Source organism: Anabrus simplex, chromosome 1, assembly GCF_040414725.1.
Source record: "Anabrus simplex isolate iqAnaSimp1 chromosome 1, ASM4041472v1, whole genome shotgun sequence".
NCBI lineage: Eukaryota > Metazoa > Arthropoda > Insecta > Orthoptera > Tettigoniidae > Anabrus > Anabrus simplex.
Genome location: NC_090265.1, coordinates 519711292 through 519733489, shown reverse-complemented (window position 1 = coordinate 519733489; position 22198 = coordinate 519711292). Strand labels below are relative to the sequence as shown.

Below are 22198 nucleotides of genomic sequence, written 5' to 3'. Positions count from 1 at the left end.
TTCAAACATAAAAAGCAAAGGTATTCACACAGGTTTTATTTGAGACATGTGAACCCTAAAAATCCTTTCGTTTTTCGGGTTACTCGCCAAAAGGGTGACAGTAGTAAGGAAATCAACTATAATGCAAGGTCCACAGAATCTGGAGGTAGGTTTGCTCGCGGGAACAACATTTTTATCCATAACCTGATCCCCAACATTTAAATTGGTGAGCCTTCGTCCACATTCATACCTCAATTTTACTCTCTGATGAGAGGCCATAAGCGTCCAACGAGAATGATATTCGTGGTTGAAAGCAATAAGGGCAGATCGAAGATTACGATTAACCCGCTCACTTACAGATGGCTGTGGGTAATACGCGGACGTCGTGACATGTGAGATAGAAACATCGAAACAGAACTTACGAAATAAATAATAGGTGAACGCCTTGGCGTTATCAGAAACAATATATTGACAAGGTACAAAAGATGCAAAAAATAGTATTGAGACAAGAAATAGTGGACTGAACAGTGACAAGCCTAGTCGGAAGCAGCCATGAGGACCGAGCGAAACCAACCACACACACAAGAATGAATTTATTCCCATTCCCTTTAGATTGAAGGAAGTGTCCGACGTAATCGATGTAAAATCGCTCCATAGGGCAGGATGCTTGGTGTGAGGACAATAGTCCTACCTTGGTAGACAACATGGGCACGGTAATCAAACAAGACTTACATGCTTTAACCAGTTCCCTAATCTCGCCGTCCATAATCATCCAGATACTCTTCTCTCTTATCTTCTTTCTGGTTTTGAAGATGCCAAGGTGTCCGCCTAATGGGGTCTCGTGGTAATACTAGAAAATCATAGGCACTGGGACAGCTGGAACCACAATTTTTATGTTCTGGTCGTGCTTCGAAGGGCAACACAGAACTCCTTTCCTTAAAACATAACGGACAACATGTTCCCCAGAAGAAAGGGTTTCCATAACAGGAGCCAGCACCGGATCTTCACGTTGGTATTCGCTATATCATGAAATCACAGAGGGGCATCAGTTAGAATAGCACTTTTAGTAGGAGGTGTGGAAATAGAAGGCAAAGCGCTTTCCTTCCAGTCAACAGGAACAGAATCACCAGAAAACATTTGGCTTAATCCATTGGCAACAACATTCTCAGATCACCGAATGTGTCGCACGTCAAACTGAAACGCCGGGGCCTAGCTGAAACTCAGCGCAGAGCCTGATTGTCGGTCTCTAATTCAAATTTAGCATGCTCAAGGTAAAGACGTAATTTTTCTAAGGCAAATAGGAGGCCAGTTCTTCTTACTCGTATACAGAGTACTCGGATTCTTGAGGTAACAATGTGCTAGACGCATAGGCAATTGTCCCCCTTCCGAGTTCAGATTCCTAAAGAAGATCCCCAGCGACCGCAGATGAAGAGGCGTCTGCCTTTACAATGAATTTCTTGGAGAAATCTGGCATAACCAAGACCGCGGTGTTACACAGAGCTAATTTCAGATCCTCAAAAGCTGCTCGCTGCGATGGCCACCATTCAAACTTCACATCTTTCCTGCGGAGAAGGTTTAGGGGTACCGCCGTATTAGCCAAGTTGGGAATGAATTTCCTAAAGAAATTCACCATGCCGATGAATCTAGCAACCCCTTTAACATCCTTGGGAGGCTTGAATTTACGGTCTGTATGCGTTCTGGAATGATAGACTTAAACTTCATCAGGTGACACATTATGCCCCAAGAAGGACATAGATGGTTTAGTAAAAGATGACATTGACAATTTGACCGTCAAACCTGCGTTACGAAGGCGTTTTAGAGCTTCCTCTCGACGAGCTAAATGTTCTACAGAGGTCTCTGAGAAAATAATATCATCAAGATAATGGTACAAATATCGGAGAAGACCCTATCAATCAGTCTAGTAAGAACAGCCACGCCCGAAGAGAGCCCAAAAGGCACAACGTTGTATTAAAACAGATTCCAGTCGGTAGCGAAAGCAGTCAGATGTTTCGATTCTTCCTCCAGAGGTATTTGATTATAGCCTTGGTTAAGATCTAAGATGGTGAAGAACTTAGCCTTACGAAACTCAGAGAAACATCAATGCAAGCCTGGAAGGGGTACGGATTGTAGAACAATCTTACGATTTAACGCCCTGTAATCAATTACTGGCCTGAAGCCGCCTTGAGGTTTCGGCACCAGAAAAATGGGTGAAGAGTACGCCGATTTGGAGTATCGAATGGTACCATCACTCAGCACTTGGTCTTTGATTTCCTTGAGGACATTCACTTTCGTCGGAGGAAATCTTACGGGGATCGAATCCGTAACCTCAATCTTGTATTCAGTTAAATCACACCTAGATTTTCCGAAAACACGTCGGAAAATGACTGACATAATTTGCTAATGCAACTAGCCTGATCGTCAGGGAGATGTCTAACGTTAACGGCATCTCACTCTGGGGAGGCGAAATAATAGAGGATGCTACAGTATTACATTTCAAAGGAGGTATGTGGAAATTATTCCTAAATTTGAATGTGCAGGATTTACTTTGAAGATAAAGCACGATCACGGAATGTGACATGAAATCTACTTATAATATAGATAACATATTTTTAGCAACAACTTAGATTTCCACGTAAATTTTGAAATACGAATTTTGGCATGGATAAATCCTAAAATTTCTAGGGCAGAAGTATTAGCCGAAACACATTTTAAAGGAGAAGAAACATATTCAGGTAACTTAAAACAGTACTTCAGCTTGGAATACCGTTCTACCGGAATTATGGACGCAACACTTTAGGAATCTAAAATGACCGTGACCGGTCCGTTATTTATCTCAAGTTTAAGAATTGGAGAAAAACCTGGAGTATCGGAGGCAACCTTGAGGCACTCTTTACGACCTTCAAAGATGGTCTTAGACAGACTTCTTTCCTCATTACGTGACATATTACCCTCTGGTTTAATCTGGGATGAGCCTGGATACACAGCTAGGGGAGAGAACTCGGCCGGGCACTTTAGTCAAATTGAGTTGCTGTTGGAACTAGGGGTAGTACACGAAGGATTACTACTCTGCACGTTACAATTCTTAGCCAGGTGCGTACATGTTCCACATTAGAAACATCCTTGAGAAGACGACGCTCCATTTTTAAATCCGTTGGTTTTTAGTAGAGGACACTTATTTCTCAGATGGTACCCCGACCCACGCGCATAACATTTGCGGGGAGAGGAAGTTAGGCGAGATGGTGGCCGAGAAATATTAAAAGAAGGTGGTGGTTCTCGAGCGACTCGCAGAATATTTGCATATCTTACTCCTTCCTCGGACACAGAAATAACCCCAAGTTACGTAAACGTTTTCGGACGGTAAGCAAAACATAAATATGATCTATAAGATGGCGAAATCCCTTCAATGATGGTTTGTACAATTTTACCTTCGGAATAACGCAAGACAAAATTTCTTGTGTAAAACGTAATGTCTTTTACTAAGTCCGGTAGACTTTCATCTAGCCTTTGGACTCGGAAGTAATATTTTTGAACCAGAGATGATAGAGCTCTCGCGGTAATAAAATTTGCCCACAAATAAACATGAAATGTTTCAGTTGAACTCCTTTCCAAATGTTTCATTTGAACTCCTTTCCGATATGGCCTTAACAATCTTATCTGAGAGGACGCCAACAGTGTAAGGATAGATTATTTGCAAGGTTTGGGAGTGTGACAGAGCGAACACCAAAGCATGGTCCTGGAATTCTACGAGAGATATTAGGAAGGTTATGACGTAATTTGTGGAATTCACGGAAAATTTAGAAATCACCTTAAGCAACATGACTAAAGGATGTGGTAAGCTGCTAAAGCCCGGTGATATAACCGGAGAGGGCGCCGGAGGTTGAGGCGGATAGAAAGCAGCGTTACTAAGGAAAAATGGCGGAAGGTGTTGTGGATTGCCAACAGAATTAACGATACGTTCGAATGGGGCAGAAGCTAATTGTTGCTCGACTGATTTCTCACTATCTAACGACTTGTTCGGTTGTTCTTTCGTATTGACATTCAATGGGATATCATACTCACTCTTCCCACTCGCAGACCCAGATAACAATTGATTAACTTTATTAGACAACTCAGAGATATGTTCAGGCAGGGAGTTAGCCACAGTAGAATGTTCATAACTGATTTTAAGAGACAATAGATCCACTACTCGATTACAGAAATGAAAGAGTCAAGCCTGAACACGTTTAGGCTGGTTACCAGAGGGCTTACCTCCTTCAAAGAAAATCAAAACGGATGCAAGGTCTGCAATGTTAGTGGTGGTCGTGGATAAAGCGTCACTAACTTCCTTCTCTCCATACACACGAATAATAATAGGTAAATCCAAAGAATCTTTGAGTCTCGATGCATCTATCGCAACCGTGCCACCAGACTGAAGCTTTCTAATAGCTAGTTCACAAATAAGTCCTTCTTTGCGAAAGTACCAAGGAGCAAGAACCTCTCTAGGACCAGACATAATGAACAAAATATCACAAAATTGTGAAAAATCGGAAAACCGAAAAATGTCTAGTGTTCAGTTTCAAATTTTAAGGAAAGCCGTCAAAAGGGGCCTATTCAACCAAGCTCTGCTACCACTTGTTCCGGAAATATCGTGGATTTCAGCGGTGTAAGAAGGTGCTTGGGTAAATGGACGGGCAAGGAATTGTCCAGAGCATAATTAATGCACTAAATTTTGAAATTTTATTTCTTTTCATTTTTCTGACTTTAAAATTTGATAATAGAAGAACTGAATGAACAATAACAATACAATAATGAGCTCGTCTGCTCCAACAAAAATGCCTTAAAGTCCAACAATGAGGTAAAAACTAGAGAGAATTATCAACATTATAATATACAAAGGTACAGGTACATTATTTTATAAGAGCATATTTACTCCTTTTACTTATATAATTTAGGAGTCTGAGCACCAAACTTAATACAATCCAGCCTCTAGGAGGCATAAATTTCTTATAGCGCACAAGGTTATACCTGACTATCTTCAAATAAGATATTTACAGTCACTTAGCCCTGTTTTGGGCTTATCTTCTGCTCAACAGTTTTTCACTTTCTCTTACAGGAATACAAACAGGGGCAATAAGTGCCGACACTAAATTGCCTTAATGTAAAAAGGAAAAGGTTGAACATGATTGGCCATGAAAAGACTAGGAGACGATAGTCTTGAGTTCCTTCTAGAAGTTTATAAAATCCTAAGTGGGCTTATGACCCGAAGACAGAGAGGCTAAGCCTATTCAACGCCGGGGTGACTAAATGAAAAACATAAAATTTCAAGAGGGTGTTAAGAGTTTTAGAGGATTAGAAACTTTAGTCACCCCATACCAAGTTGAAAGGAAATCGACAGGACGTAATCACTCTTTGTTCCCTTACATTACAAATTTCCCAGCAGGGATTTGAACAGAGTCCTGAGACTTGCCTCAAATCTACATTTGAACCATGAAATTAGAACTTTCCATGAATAAAAGAAGTTTGAAACCTTCCTCTCACGCTATCTGCCGGAGCTGATATATGTTTAGAAAATTCTGCCATTAACTTGAGTTGCTGGGCCTTCCAAACACCATCTTGCGGCCCCTGCCAGCATAGTATACGCCGTACACAATAAATTGGAGCGATGGCAACGATAATACGGCCATAAAGCGCCCAACTTTTATAGTGTCTCGAGGGGAAGTTTCCAGAACTCTTTACAGATAGGCTGGATTCCTGTACACACCACCAATATTAATTGGCTAGAGAAAATATTCACAACATTTCTAATTGATTGATAGATACAAGAGATTGGGGGCTAGGGGGCAGGAGTGTTGACAAGCTTCACACAAGAACAAAACAATCTTCAAAACTGAGATTAGCCACCTCTGAAAATTAAGTTTTCCTCATTAATTAATTGTCCTTAATCCCGCCAGAGGGCCACTTAGACCGTTGGTAGAGACATCTAATAGTTGAAAATTCAAATACCTTGCATAACATTGGTTGAAGTTCAATTACATTGACCTTATAGAAGGCGCGCATTTTAACTTGACGGAGACTGTGTACGATCAGTAGAATTATTATTATTATTACACTTATCATCATTACTATTACCATTACTATTCCTAACGGTTCAACGTCGCAAGAACTCAGAATGTTTTTCGACTTCAATTGAATATGAACGGACGTGGACTAGGACGGAAACAGCCGTGACCTGAATTAACGTATGAACATGGGAAATACTGAAAACCATCTTCAGGGCTGCCGATGACGGGATTCAAACCACCATAGCTTGGTATCATTATCATCAACAACATACCTTCCAAGCCACCCTGATTGCAACTCACACTGACTCATTGAAACTTTTCAGAATCACTGAGGCTTTTTCCTCCTGTGCCGTTCCTGGATCGTCTATGTGTTAAGAACTTCACTATACCAGCCACGGAAAAGCAGCCAGGATACACCATCAAAAAAGGAGAAGTAGCATGGATACCAGCTTATGCCATTCATCATAACCCGAAGTACTATGCAGTCCCGGAGAGGTTCGACCCCGAACGGTTCAGCGACGAGAACAAAAACAATATTCAGCCATACACGTATCACCCCTTTGGTATAGGACCTCGACTATGTATTGGTAAGTACTTATTTTTAGAGAAAAACCTCTCTTTCACATTTTTACATACTGCATTTGCAGTAGATGGGACCAGATGACATGTCACTAGCAGTTGGAGAGTTATTGCCATGTTTATCGATTTTGGCCAGTTCCAAAGCCTCGAATAAAGACTTGCCAACCAGTGTCCTTATCCGATCGACCCATCTTGCAGTTTCCCGCCCCTGATTTCTCCGTCCTGGTACATTCCCTTTAACACTATCTTCTCCATGGCTTCTTTCCTCCTTGAAACATGGCCAAAGTATCTCAAGAATGCTCAGTTGATCTTCTCCATGAGCCTCTTACTGACTCCGATCTCCTCAAGAACCGAAGCGTTGGTTCGGTGTTCCGTCACAAACATTCGCAGGACTCGCGGGTGGACCCAAATTTTCTACGCTTCTATCCACTGCCCTCTTCTCAGTGGCAAACGTGGCGTTCGGAAATATCAGTACATTTACCAGCTTCAGTTTCGTATTCTTGGAAATGGCCCTCTCCCTCCACATCTTGCTGAGTTTGGCAGTCGCCATGCGAATCAGGGAAATGCGTCTTTTATATCATCCGAGGAGCCTGCATTGTACGAGACGAGCGTTCCCAGGTAGATGAATCTCCTCCACCACCCAAAACCCAGCTACCCTACTCATGTGTAGCAGGTTGTTCTTTGCTCCGTCCAGGTGTTGTCACATTCAACATCCTCCACTCTTTCGTCAGAAGTTTGGTGTCGTGTTGATGTATTATGACAAGTAAATCCTCTACGTTCATCTTGTCAAATGGAGATTGGACTATGTGATGACTTTCGTTGCGTTCAACACATTCTTCTCTTCATCAACCTCGAAGTTTTCCACATTCCAAGGGTTGCAATTGGCCATTGTCTGTTCCAGCCAACTTTTAGTTTCTGGATTTGCACAGATCAGCACCATTGCACGAATTTCCAGCTTTGAAGACTCAATGAAGCCTGGAAGACACCCGTCTGAGGCGGCTTCATTTGCGCAATCAGAACAGATGATCGTTCTGTGACGTCTTCCTCCATTAGACTTCCATGTGGATATGTCTAAGGTATTATAGTTAACTTCGTTGACGTTAGTCTTTCCGAAGATACCGTACCATAACTGGTCATTATTTTTGCCTAAGTGGATGGCGTGCTATTCTTCCGTCTTGGCCTTGAGGGCGTTATCAGGGGAGTAGTCTTTTGCCGATCCCTGTTTTCTTTTCTGCTTCTTCTCCGTCCATGTCCCAGCTGTTATCTTTACTCATTTCTTCGCTCTTTTCCACTTCTTATAAACGGCACTGTTGCAAGGTGCATGCTGTTGATTTTTGGTCCAGATATTTTCAGGTTTTTCTCTAAGGACTTTCCAGTTTTGCTTATGGCTCTTTCCTGTCTGGTATTGGAGACAACCTGTCCTACTGGGACTTCTGTCTCCATTTTCTAATCTTTGACCTGCTATCGGATCTGCTCTGTTGGAGCTTCCGTAGCGTCAAATGATATTGTTGAACATGGTTCTTATGGTTTCCATATTTCATATGATGCAGGATTTTGGCCCCTTCTAGGGTCCTGAACAACGTTCTCACCATCTGTGATAAGGTACCAGCCAAACGTCAGTTCTCCTGCAAGTCAGACTCTCCGTAGCAAGAACTACGCCCCTCAGTCCTCCCCTGGCCCGAACCTAGTCAGGTTTGTTCAACTTTCAGTAGGCCTACGCACATAGCATTCTCATGCCTTTGTTCCCAACCCATGGTTCGTCTAGGCTACGTAGGGCGAAGTGTTATGTTGGTTCTGGCACCCCGCTGAGAGCTTTCACCACAATGTACCAGCAACCACTTTACCTGAACCACCGTATCACCCATATGTCTCTGTAGCTTGTATGGGCGATGCTTCCATTTCCAAGCCTTGACCTGGGCTAGTAACAGATAGCCAAACTATAGTCTGGAATATCCCATGTTATCTTTACGTAACTGGGTACTGCTTAGTCATCTGTTCTGACTCGAAATCATACTTTTCATTGTTACAAAAGCCCAAATTACTTGTGTTACTATGTATTGACAATGGGATAATGAAATCTATTTTGACAAGGATAAGCGATCTTGGTCACAACGTGAATGACTGAAAAACTACCCGTTAGCCGAACGTTGAACAGCAAACAAAAACAGAAAATATGGTTTTTGGTGCTGTTCACCAAGAAGCAAAAATTGAAAAAACGTTAAAGGAGGCTGATAAGTTTTGTTTATCCCTTAAAACAACGATTACCATTATACAAGACCGCTTTCCATCTGCAGCATTGATTGTAAAAATTGACTGTTTTGACAAATAAGTCCTTCTATAGAACATTTTTAACTCTTTATCTGTTCTAGGTCAACGTTTTGCACTGCTGGAAGCCAAAGTGGCATTGGTTCACATCTTGTCGCACTTCAATCTGACAGTGGTGGAGAAGACACCGTTGCCTCTACGGCTGACTCGCGATAGTATGATGAGTATCGAAGGAGGATTCTGGATGGGAGCCACCCCCAGAAAACAAGCAGCAACGTAAAATTGTAGGAAACTATATTTTTAATATATTAATTCAGCTGAACTCTGCTCTCCGCTAAGGGTTCACAAGAAATAGATCGAAAAAAATTGTTCCTGTTAATGAAAGTTTTGACTGTTCTTTGCATTTCGACTCAAGAAATTTCCTTATTCATGAAGTAAATCCAAGTCATTGTTTATCAGAAAAGGATATTACTTTTGATCCTTTACTTTAGGTTGCTGATGACTACAAGGGAAGAAAACTAAACAAAGCAAGTACACTAATGACAGCAGTACCAAAATAAAGACATGGTGTTTAAACGTATGTAAAACACTTTTGCTATATTGGAAGTATTAGTACAGCTGACTACAGGGGCATGGTGGAAGTGAAGTACAGAGTAAGTGTTTTAAAACTAAGGTAAAAGGAAAAGAAATCCATTACTTTTATTGTAAGTTTAAATTTATCTAGTATCAGTATATATATGTATATAGGAATAGTTTTCATAACTGTTTCATTGGAGTACAGTTTCATACGGGAGTGAAACCTGGACATGGAAAAACTATAAAGTGCGTGTCGTGAAGGCAGAACTGTAGACATAGTGGAGAGTGGTAGGAACGTAATGGACATAAATGAATATGAATCCAGGACTAAAGGGGAAGAGGAATTGTTAAAGAGAGAAAGAGAATCCACTTAGGATAGCTGCCATAAAACTAGAGAAGCCGCAAAGTTTCAGCCTAATGATTATTCCGCAAAGGCAATAAGGAATTACATTTAATTTTTTCATAGGAATTTTTAAAAATGTTCCAATATTTATTTATTCAAATAACATCTAAGTTATGCCTAAATAAAACGTTTAAATTCACCGGACACAGAACACGTATCGTCCTCCTAAATCCAAAGTATCATGGAAGAAATATAGAGGTCGATTTCGGAAGAACTACTGGGAATATACAAGAGAATTTGTTTTGAATGTTTCATAATAATGAGACGAACAGCACAAAATATAGAAGAACGGGTGTGAGGATAAGGCGTACCCTTTATGATTTGAAGGATGATGAACAGGCAAGGAAATTATTTAAAGATCCGGTACACGTCCATTTTCATTTCATTTCTTTAATATTTACATGGGTACAGTTAGCAGCATCCATTGCAATTCTTAGATAGTTTTTTTTTACGTTGATGATAATTTATGTGTCTACAAATACTTTCTCTTCAATCTAAACTGTAATGAAATTGTAGTATAAAGTTCGGAATGTAGAGTATGGCCAGCACTGAACTTTTATAGGTGTTAATATGAAATATTAACACTTTCCTAAAGAGAAGATATATATCTCGGCAACATTAGTTTTCACTTTTATAAACAATATTTCTCCTTACATGACAGATTCTAACAAAAATTTCATTGTTTAATAAAACACAAAAGAAAAGGTGGAACTACTGTGTATAACCACCGGTTCCAAAATACTGTCAAGTATGCCGGTGAGCACCTAAATGTGTCATGAAAAAATTAGTAGAGGCAGAATAAAATTCGGTCACCCCTCCTCCACCCCTTTATCCTTGCTTACTAGTTCGTGTATTACATCCACAGTTCGTACTACATTCTTATTTAGGTTCTCGGGCTCGTGGGACATACAATTAGTAACACCATCAGAGAGATATGCTGATTTACTTTTAGGAATCCTGATAAATAATGTGGTAGCTGTAGTATGATTACCTCACTGTAATTGTATGTGTTGGATATGCAGCTTAACTCCAAATGACGTGACACTGATCCTCAAGATGTGAGATTATAAACATGTACGGTAAACTGTTAATATTAGTTTCCTGAGAGCTGCTATTGTGTTAGAAATTAAACAGTTCACGAGACCTATTGTTCACTGACTGTGTTCCTCTCGGTAAACTTACTGGATATAAAAGAGTTTATAATTTGAATTTCAAAGCTTCATATTATTTTGAATAATAATGGCGTATGGCCCCCGGAGAGGTCTGGTGCATGTCTTTTACTAGTAGACGGCCTATTACGGGACCTGCATATATGTGAAGATGAGAGCCCTACCTAGGATGATTTCTAATGTTGAATATGACACAAACAGCCAGCCCCCGAGCCACTGGAATTATCTAATTAAGGTTAAAATCCCCAACCCGGCCGGGAATCGAACCCGGAACCCTCTGAACCGAAGGCCAGTACGCTGACCATTCAGCCAATGAGTCAGACATTATTATGAAGCAATTCTACCTTAAACATCTATGCTTAAAGTAAATTGAATGCAACTTACGGAGTGCATTCAATACAGCAAGTTTGTTCCACGCAGCGCAAGGTTCATTGGGGTTCTGATTGAACTGAGACTACTTCTTTTCATTCCACCATAGAACATGTCCAACTTTTTCAACTTTAAATCTTATGCTGGTCTCATCGGACAACTCTTCCCTCTACGCTAAAGTGGAACTCACATCTAGAATTTTCTAGAAGTATATACTTAGTTAAAAATTTTAATTGTGCAACACAGGAGTAACTGTCAACCAAAGACTATCTCATCAAGAGTTTTTACGTGACTTCACAAAGATTTTACTTGTCAATGTGAACACTTCTGTTACTTTTATCATAATTCGCATATACGGTTTTTCACTTTTGTCTGCCATTCCACCACCAACCCATCCTTCTAGATCCTCTCTCATTTCTCCACATTATTTTACTTTATTTTATCACTATGTCTTTTACTGTTGTAAATTGGCTAGGCTGATGATGGTCCACAGTGGACCGAAACTAGTACCTATTAATATCATTGTAATGTTTTTGTAAAACATCAAATGATTTTTAGTATTGAGAAGGTGGAATATTAAAATTTTGTATTTACTTTAAGCATAGTCTTAACTCAATACGGAACCTAACAATGAAGTTTATTACTTTGAATTAAACATCTACCTTTAAACTTATAAATATTCTATTCACCTCTATACTAATAATGTTTACTTTAGCCTGCGTATATCCGCGGCGGCTGGCACGACTTTGGCCGACCACATGTCATATTACTAATGTTTTGTAAATAGTGTATTTTCCTGTCCCTGCAATAAAATGCCCTTTTTTCTCATTCTATTGATATTGAACGACATATACTACTAAACTGTTAGAAAAAAGAAAAGTTCTTACAGAAATATGTGAGATATAGGATGACGTCAGTCATTTTCTATTTAAGACTTTATCTTTTCATAACCAATGCAACACGATACACATTGGTGCATGTTTCAATGCATAAAATCCAGTTGCACATCGAGTGTAATGAACCACTTAACATAGGCTACAATATAACAAATATATTTGATTATATACGTGTACAATACACTGTTGACATTAAGTCTCCTCATAGATGCAATTATGTTCATATGTGTTAGAAATTAAATGAAAGCTGGTGGTCTACTGTTTGTGTTGAAGTTCAAAAAATGGTTTAAGTTGGAAAATTTCGGATTAGAAGAAATAAAAAGTATTATACACCTTTTTTTTATAATGGTGTGCATTTCTTTTCCTGGTATATAATGTCCTTTTTCCTAAATCATTGATGTTAAACAAAGAAGCTGTCTGTCATTTGAAGAATATGCACAATGAGATCAGGAATAGCAACCTGGGCGACAGCTCTTAATTGAGGTGAGTGATGATTGTTTGATTGATCGATTCACATACTATTAAACTGTTAAGGAAAGAGAAATTACTAAACCGTATGGCAATACAGCCTTAATGGGCCTTAGTCTACCAAGGAAACGCTGCCCAGCCTGAAGGCTTTCAGATTACGGGATGACACGTGGTCATCACGATAGTAGTAGAGCAATGTATGATCTAGATCACTGCGTAGGCATTGTTGCGCTGAGTCAGCAACCAAAGTCATTGACCCTTAGTACGGGGTTCTGATCCCGAGATCATTGACCCCTATTATAGTAGTAGTGCAAGGGGATTTTGCATAAGAGAGCAATCCTAACCTCACAGACGCCATCTTGTAGGGACCTAACCTCACTTTTACGGCTATATGCCCTTCATGACTTTGTATCTTACAAAAGAGAGCAAGCCTAACATCACAGCCGCCATCTAAATGGGGCCTAACCTCACTTTTAAGGCGAGGTGCCCTTCCGAAGCCATCTTGCCAGATACCCTTCCCGGCGCAGATTTTGTATAAGAGAGAAAGCCGAACATCACAGTCGCCATCTTGGAGGGGCCTAACCTCACTTTCAGGGAGAGATGCCCTTCCCGACGTCATATTTAGTGTACGAGAGTAAATACAAACTCACAGTCGCAATCTTGGAGGGGCTTGACCTCACTTTGACGGCTAGATACCCTTCCCGATGCAATCTTGCCAGATGCCCTTCCTGACACCATCTTGGAGGGCATAACCTCACATGGCATATTTTTACGGGCAGATGACCTTCCCGATGCGATATTGCCAGATGCCCTACCCAACACCATCTTCGAGGGGCCTAACTACACAGTGCCAAGTTTTACGCTCAAATGCCCTTCCCGGCGCCGTTTTGCAGGGCCCTAACTACACAGGGCTCAGTTTTACGGTCAGATGAACCTACCGTCGCCATTTTAATCTTCGCCAGAGGGGGCACATTTGGCCTAACCTAGTTTTACAGCCAGATGCCCTTCCCGTCGTCATTTCGGATAGGCATAACTACACATGGCCCAGTTTTACGGCCGATGCCCTTCCCGTCGCCATTTTGGAGGGGCCTAAATATACAAGGCACAGTTTTGCGGTCAGATGTTCTCGTCGTCATTTTCCATCCACCCACATATGGCCTAACCTAGTTTGATGGCTAGATGCCCTTCCCAATGTCATCTTCGAGGGGAAATCATTTTATCCTCATCACGAAGCGCAGGTCGACTACGGACGTCAAATGAAAATACCTGCACCTGGCCTTTCTGAAGGCTACATGCCATTATTATTATTATTATTATTATTATTATTATTATTATTATTATTATTATTATTATTTTGAAATTGCTTTACGTCGCACTGACAAGGAGATGTCTTATAGCGACCTTGGGATATGAAAGGCCTAGGAGTAGGAAGAAAGTTGTAGTGGCCTTAATTAAGGTACAGCGATAACATATGCCTGGTGTGAAAATGGGAATCCATGGAAAACCATCTTCAGGGCTGCCGACAGTGTGGGTGCCTCGTTGAGGCGGATCGAAAGATAGCCACCTCATAACGAGAGCAACAACAGGTCAGCACAACGCTTTACGTCTCCATTCAACATTCCCTTCACCTAATCTCACCTATTCCATGCAGATAGCTAACGGTATAGCACATGTACGGAATATTAACCGAGCTGGGTACGAAACATCCGCTTCGTTTTTTTTAAATTGACACGCAGTGTGCATTATTGTCTCATCAACTTTACACATGCATTATAGTATTTAATCACATTGTACTTACCATATTTATAGTCACATAATAATAATAATAATAATAATAATAATAATAATAATAATAATAATAATAATAATAATAATAATAATAATAATAATAATAAATTTTCTTCGTTAATCCCCTCCCTTCGCTTTTTTTGGAGGGGCCGAATTACACCAAGCCCAGTGTTATGGTCAGATGTCCCCACGATGCCGTTTTGGAGGAGCCTAACAACACAGTCGCCATCTTGAGCCCAGTTATACGGTCAGATGCCCCCTTCCTGTCGCCATTTTGGAAGGCTCCCCCTGTCGATTAGCATCGAGAGGTCTGCTGAAGGCTTAACGTCTCCATCCGACAGACAAATAACGTGATGTCACACCGGGTGTGATTTGAAATGCGGACTGGCGCAGGCTTTTAAAGCTGTGAGATTACAGTATGACACATGTCAAGGCTTTACTTCAACATCCGGCGGATTACTTCATTGTGTACCTGTGTCATCGAGAGCACTGCGCAGCTCGAATGCGTGTACGGGAATCGAAGCCGGGCCTCTAGAATTAGCTGGCCGTGGCCTTAAGTTAGCTCAGCTCGAATGTGTGTCCGGGAATCGAATCCGGTCGTAAAGAGGGAGAAGGCCGTGGCCTTAAGTTAGGTACCATCCCGGGATTTGCCTACAGGAGAAGCAGGAAACCACGGGTAAACTACTTCGGAGACAGCTGTAAAGCCACAACGCTGATCATTTCAGCGGAGAAATTAAATAATAATAATAATAATAATAATAATAATAATAATAATAATAATAATAATAATAATAATAATAATAATAATAATAATAATAACCGGTGTGAGACGCTCTGACAGTTGTGACCCACAACGCGCCTTGGAATCGAACCTGGGAACCCTTGAACCATTGCCCACAACGCTGTCCATACATCATGGAGTCACCCAATAATAATAATAATAATAGTCGGGCGGTGTGTTACAGTCCCCCGGCACTTTGCATGACGAACTTTGTCCCTGGTATGTAAACGCGGTTAAACACAACTGTCTAGTATATAGAAGAACATCTGGAGGGCGGATGAGTTCCCTCACCTCGTCTTCTCCGAAAAAACGTCAAATGTAAGTGTATTGTGTAACAAAAAGCCATTAACACAGAATAATACAAATATATTGAAGATGTTGTTATGTGAGAAATATAATATTCTCTATATTTTTATCACATTTATCTGCTTTATTTTTTAAATATGTAATTGCATTATACAAAATCACAAATAGTGACCATATTTCATCAATTAGGTTTTTCTATTTTCATTCACATACTGAATATGTCACAATATGTTCTGCTTTATTTTTTTAAATATTGGTTATGTATGTAAAACATATTCAAAAAATGCAGCGTAGAGACACTTGCTACACTTTGGTCAGACGGGGCTACAACACTCGCAGTTGTGTTAATGGCAGTTTTTAAACCTCCTAACGTCCTGATTAGCTTACAAAACTTGAAAACTGATTGTCCATAATATTATACCATTTAAAAACTACGTTATACATAATAGATGCTTGTTTCTCTAAAACTTAATCTACATTGTGCGGTGCCCTTTACGTATGTGAGCTTCGGTCGGTCGATGTTGGAAACCTCTCCCACAGAGGGGCGTAGGGAAACTTGCTACACTTCGGTCAGACAGGGCTAAAACCCTCGCGGTGGTGTTAATGGCAGTGTTTCTACCTTCTAACGTTCTGATCGGCTTACAAACATATACCTTTAAAATGTTACTGTTACGATATAACAAATTAGAACTCATGTCAAATCACATTTTACGCAAAACTCGAGGAGCTTTACTCTGCTTGACGCCCCCACCATCTCGGAAATAAAGTGTCCTACAAGAGTTGGGCCAAGGGAGGAGAGATAGTCAACAGCTTAGCATAAATAGTGTGTCAGATGAGGAGGAGAGAAGGGTATACGACCGTAAAACTGGGGCAGACCAGAGTGGGAGGACGAGGGATGGGCATCTTTCCATACAACTTAGCCAAATGAGGAGGAGGGAAGGGCATATATCCGTAAAACTGGGCCAGACGATAAGGAGGAGGAGGGAAGGCATCTATCCGCAAAACTGGGACAGACGATGCGGATGCGGAGGAGGAGGAGGTAGAAGAAGAGGAGAGAAGGGTATCTATCCGTAAAACTGGGCCAGCTGATGATGATGATGATGATGATGAGGAGGAGGAGGAGGAGGAGGAGGAGGAGGGAAGGCAACTATCAGTAAAACTGAACAGACGATGAGGAGGAGGGAAGGGCATCTATCAGTAAAACTGGTGCCAGACTGTGAGGACATGAGCATCTATCGGTCGGATGGAGACGTAAAGCCTTGAGCAGACCTCCCGAGGACAAAGGTGCACAAGTAAGTACAAATGCATTTTACAGAGGGAAGTGGAGGAGTGTTCACAGTTATTTGTCCGTCGGATGGCGACATAAATCCTCCAAGATAGTGTCGTGAAGGGCATATGGCAAGATCTCACCGTAAAACTAGACTCATCTAAGATGGCGTCGGAAAGGGCGTCCTATAATATGGCGCCGAGAAGAGCATCTGGCCATAGAACTATGCGCTGTGATGTTAGGCCCCACAAAGATGGTGTCGGGAAGGCCATTTGGCAATATGGCGTCGGAAAGAGCATCAGGGAGTAAAACTATGCCCTTTGAGGTTAGGCCCCTCCAGGATGGCTTCGGGAAGGGCATCTGGCCGTTAAACTACACCCTTGGTGTCGCGAAGGTCATATGGCCATAAAAGTGAGGTTAGGCCCCTCAAACATGACAACTGTTGGCGTCAGGAAGGGCATCTGGCCGTAGAACTAAGCCCTGTAAAGACATGCCCCTCCAAGATGGCGTCGGGAAGGACATCTGGTCATAAAAGTTAGGTTCGGCCACTCCGAAATGGCGTCTGTGAGTTTCGGCTTGCTCTCTTATACAAAATCCCCATTCAACTACTACTATACTGGGGATCAATGACCTCGGGGTCAGAATCCCCATAGCTATACTACTAGGAGTCAATGACCTCGTGTGCTGACTCAGCATAAAGAATGCTGACGCAGTGATATAGAACACACATTGGCCTAATACTCGCGATTAATTCTCTAGGCCGCTATTTTTTTTTCAACGCCTGGGCTGCTCTTTCACCGTCAGATAGCTCCTCAAATGTTCTCATGTAGACTGAGTGCATCTCCAACGAACCTTCATATCCAGGTGACATGGCCGAGAATCGTATCAATGACCACCCAGTAAGAAGCATGTTTGCTACACCTAGACCAAAGGGCCACCATTTATAGGGTTAAATAATTTAAACGTATTTTGTTTCATTGTTGTCCACAATGGTAAATACCAAAGAAAATGAACCCCATGGAATTAACCACGTCTAGAATAAGACCAAACCAAACCGGCCAGAAGGCCTACAGGTCATGAGGTGTCGTGTGGTCAGCAAGACGAATCCTCTCGACCGTTATTCTTGGCTTTCTAGACCGGGGCCGCCATCTCACCGTCAGATAATCTCCTCAATCGTAATCACTCAGGCTTAGTGGATCTCGAACCAGCCCGCAGATCCTGGTAAAAATCCCTGACGTAGGCGGGAATCGTACCCTGGTAAGAGGCAGGTACCCTACACCTACACCGCGGGAACGGAACTAGAATATGACCACCTGCCTAAATTAATCAAACTTTTAAAAGGAAATGGGCTATTCTCAGTTCTGTATACATAATTTATTCTGTAAGTTGTCCACCTGTGTATCTCTTATCTACACAGAGGTTTGGTAGTTCATGAAGAAGTACACTCCGTCCCGGAAGAAGCGCTGGAAAACATAACGAGAGAACACAGCGATTTCTTTTTCACTTCTCGATGAAATTTAGTTATAATGTGTACATTGAGGAGAAAGTCCCTTGAAATAGCTTGTTTCGGAGCTCCTTCGATCTCAGGTAACTGAAAGGAAAACTTTCCCGTAATTAGGCAATATGAAAGGGCCTGTCATTAAAATATAAAACAGAAATCTTTTAGACGATATCTCAATTCATACTTTTACCGGAGCATGCATCCTGTTTGTACAAAATTAAAATATAATTATATCGGGAGGTACACCCGCACCGTTCATTCAAATGGAGCGCCTTGCGGAATGCCATCTGATATACGAATTTTGCAACAACATATGCAAGAAGTTTGGACTTATTTTCACAGATGTCTCTACCAAAAAAAGAACTCATAATATGCCCTCTGGCGTAAAGAGGAACTATTAAAATGGTTAAGTAATTTTATATTCTTAGGTTTCTTGAACTGAGTTGATTATTCTTTGTTTTTGGTGTATTACAGTTTGCTACACTTCGGTCTCTTCCCGTCAACTTGAAATGTTGGCCAATAGAAAATTTTGTGTATTTAATTTTCAACCAATGATCGTTTCCTTGTACATATTTAATTATGCAATGAAATTTGGAGGTGTGTTGGGCCTTAGCCCAGAGCTCTCTAGAACCCTCCTCTCGGGTTGCACTTTTTCGAGCCACCTAGTCTTCTTGATCGTGCAGTCTACTGAGTGTGTGTTAATAGAGGAGGCGGGGGCGTCTCGCCAATCATCGAGTACTCCATCAGTTTAAGGTAATGGCAGCCATTATATAACTATGTGACAGCGTATGAAAGCTAGCTCGAAGGGAATGTTTCCAATCCTTAATGATGTAACTTTAAATTTCCGAAAATGTAAATTCCTACTTCTAATGTAAATTTCAAGCAAGTCAATAGAACTTACTTGAAATCCGGGAATAGTGAGTGTGTTACCCTCTCGCGTTCCCTATCAACTTGATTTTGAGGTGACTATGGTTTCGTAACCTGTTTCAATTTGAAATCGTTGTAATTTAAATTTTCTCTCTAGCTAGTCGCCTGGGTATTTCAGGCTTAGATTCTGTAACTTCGGGCCATAAAGCCAAATAGGGTTTTAATCTTTGAATTGCAAATTTCAAGGACTGCAAATGTCCGCTTCCATCTCATTTTTAACTTTTTTTGCCATTTGCTTTACGTCACACCGATACAGATAGGTCTTATGGCGACGATGGGATAGGAATGGCCTAGGAATGGGAAGGAAGCGACCGTAGCCTTAAGTAAGGTACAACCCCAGCACTTGCCGGGTGTGAAAATGGGAAACCACGGAAAACCGTCTTCAGGGCTGACGACAGTGGGGCTCGAACCCACTATCTCCCGGATGCAAACTCACAGCTGCACGCCCCTAACAACACGGCCAACTCGCCCGGTGTATTTTTTTAAATTTTTGGGCCAGTAACTTTAAACTGTAGTTTTTCCACAAAGGCCCGGTAGAATGGGTACTCGATATCCCTAGAATACAGCTGATACGGTCTTGTTAAATGTAGGTTATTCCTGGAGAGGCTTGAAAGTGTAAATTTAATTGAGCAAAGATGCTCTGGTTATAAACGTAAAAGTTGAAGGTTACGTTGAGAAGGCTGTAAGGGTATAATTTTTGGAACGCAGTCTCCTTTATGAATTCGCAGAGCATAGTTGCTCTTTCTATTCATGTAGATGTGTTAGTGGAAATATTGAATGGTGCCTTTTGGAAGGCGGTAACGTTGTGGTTTCCTGGATAATTTTGTGGAGCAAAACGTGCACTTGGATGATTTTACATTGTGAAAACTCTGTAAATGAAATTGGTAGATCTGTCTCCTTGACTACTGAGTGGATGGAGCGATCCTGCTAAAGTAACATTCGTAAAATTGGGACCTTTAAGCTCAGATTGTTAATTGGCAATTTTGTTGATTTTTCTTATTTCTCCAACTTTATACCTAAGCTAACGAGCTAGTTCTCTACCTGAAATATTGTTCTGTCGCTGGGCGACTTATTTTGTTAAAATTTAGCATTGAACAAAACAAAAAAAAGTATAGTTCTGATTTCAATTTCCAGGTTGCCTCATATAGACCCATTCATGCCCGCACCTTCCTTCACCCCTGTCTTCCATGATATCCCCTTAAGAAGTGGTAGCAGAGCGTGGTTGAATGGATCTAGATAAAGCCACTTTTGACGGCTACTAATAGAAATCAACTCTAAAAGTTTTCTTGGTTGCTGGAAATGTTAAAAATCCGTTAGATTTTCTATCACTATATCTGGTCCTCGCGAAGTCCTCCAACCTAGGTACTTTCACAAGGAAGATTTGATTTATGAACTTCTAATTAGGAAGGTCCAATCTGGCGGCACGGTTGTGGCAGATATTGCCAAACTTAAGGAATCCTTGGAACTTCCTATTTGTATCCCGGTATTTGGGGAGAAGTACATCGAAGAGGCTTTGTCCACCGGGCGAGTTGGCCGTGCGCGTAGAGGCGCGCGGCTGTGAGCTTGCATCCGGGAGATAGTAGGTTCGAATCCCACTATCGGCAGCCCTGAAAATGGTTTTCCGTGGTTTCCCATTTTCACACCAGGCAAATGCTGGGGCTGTACCTTAATTAAGGCCACGGCCGCTTCCTTCCAACTCCTAGGCCTTTCCTATCCCATCGTCACCATAAGACCTATCTGTGTCGGTGCGACGTAAAGCCCCTAACAAAAAAAAAAGAGGCTTTGTCCACGATCACTGATAATACTACCAAGCTGACTTCTGTAGTTAGTTTGTTTCAAGTAAGTGACCCTTCTGCTAATCAACTTAAAAGAGTTCAGGCTAGAATATTTCATTTCTACATTAGGGCTAGGGACCTATTGTCTCTAAAAGTGAAGGATGATCATGCTAAGGAAGCGAGTAATCTATTGGAATACCTGTCTGAAATGTCGAATAGAGTTAGTCAATTGTTATCGGGGGCCGCTAGTGCTAAAGTTGAGCCTCTTCAAACTGTAAACTTAGCTGACGAAGAGGAGTCCAGAGCTACTGCTCTCATCTGTTTGTCATATTCATACCCTGGTCTACACCTTCCGTTCTGACCGCCTACAGTTCCCTCAAATACTAACTGAATAAGTCCACAGTGTCTTAAGGTGTGTCCTATCATTCTATCTCTCCCATAATTTGCTTTACGTCGCACCAACACAGTGGGGTAGGAGAGTGCTAGGAATGGTAAGGAAGCGACCGTGGCCTTAATTAAGGTACAGCCCCAGCATTTGCCTGGTGTGAAAATGTGAAACCACGGTAAACCACATTCAAGGGTGACAACAGGGGGGTTCGAACCCAATATCTCCAGAATGCAAGTTCACAACTGCGCGACCCTAACCACACGGCGAACTCAATCGGTTATTTTATCTCTTCTGGTCAAATTTCGCCAAATCCTTCTCCACCCATCAAGTCAGTTAAGTATCTCTTCATTCGTGATTCTATCTACCCATTTGACCTTCGGCACTCTTCTATATCCCACATATCAAAAGCTCCTGTTCTTTCTGATCTGGTTATTGTCCGTGTTTAACTTCCATACATTGCCACGCTACAGATGAAAATCTTCAAAAATATATCTAATTCTGATATCAAGGTTCAAAGTTGTGACGTACCCACTTTGCTCACAAATGTGTGACAAAACTGTGACGTGGCGGGACACCTCAATTTTAATATAAATAAATAATATCTCATTGTTTATCCATAAACAATATCCCATGGGTGCCAGCCTTCAAGCTTATGGCTTGAAAACGATAGTTGGTAATTAATAATGATAATAAAAATACGTAATAGGACTCTAAACACTC

The 22198-nt window shown here is 41.3% G+C and overlaps 1 protein-coding gene across 1 annotated transcript in view; it reads left to right on the top strand.

Annotated features, from left to right (window-relative positions):
- The window catches only part of LOC137496935 (cytochrome P450 9e2-like), a 63660-nt gene extending 51680 nt beyond the window's left edge, over positions 1-11980 (top strand). Inside the window, exons 6-7 of the mRNA XM_068225047.1 lie at positions 6344-6607; positions 8969-11980. Coding sequence (XP_068081148.1) covers positions 6344-6607; positions 8969-9144 — 440 coding nt within the window. The 3' untranslated portion in view covers positions 9145-11980. The remainder of the gene's footprint in view (positions 1-6343; positions 6608-8968) is intronic.
- Positions 11981-22198: the final 10218 nt, after the last annotated feature.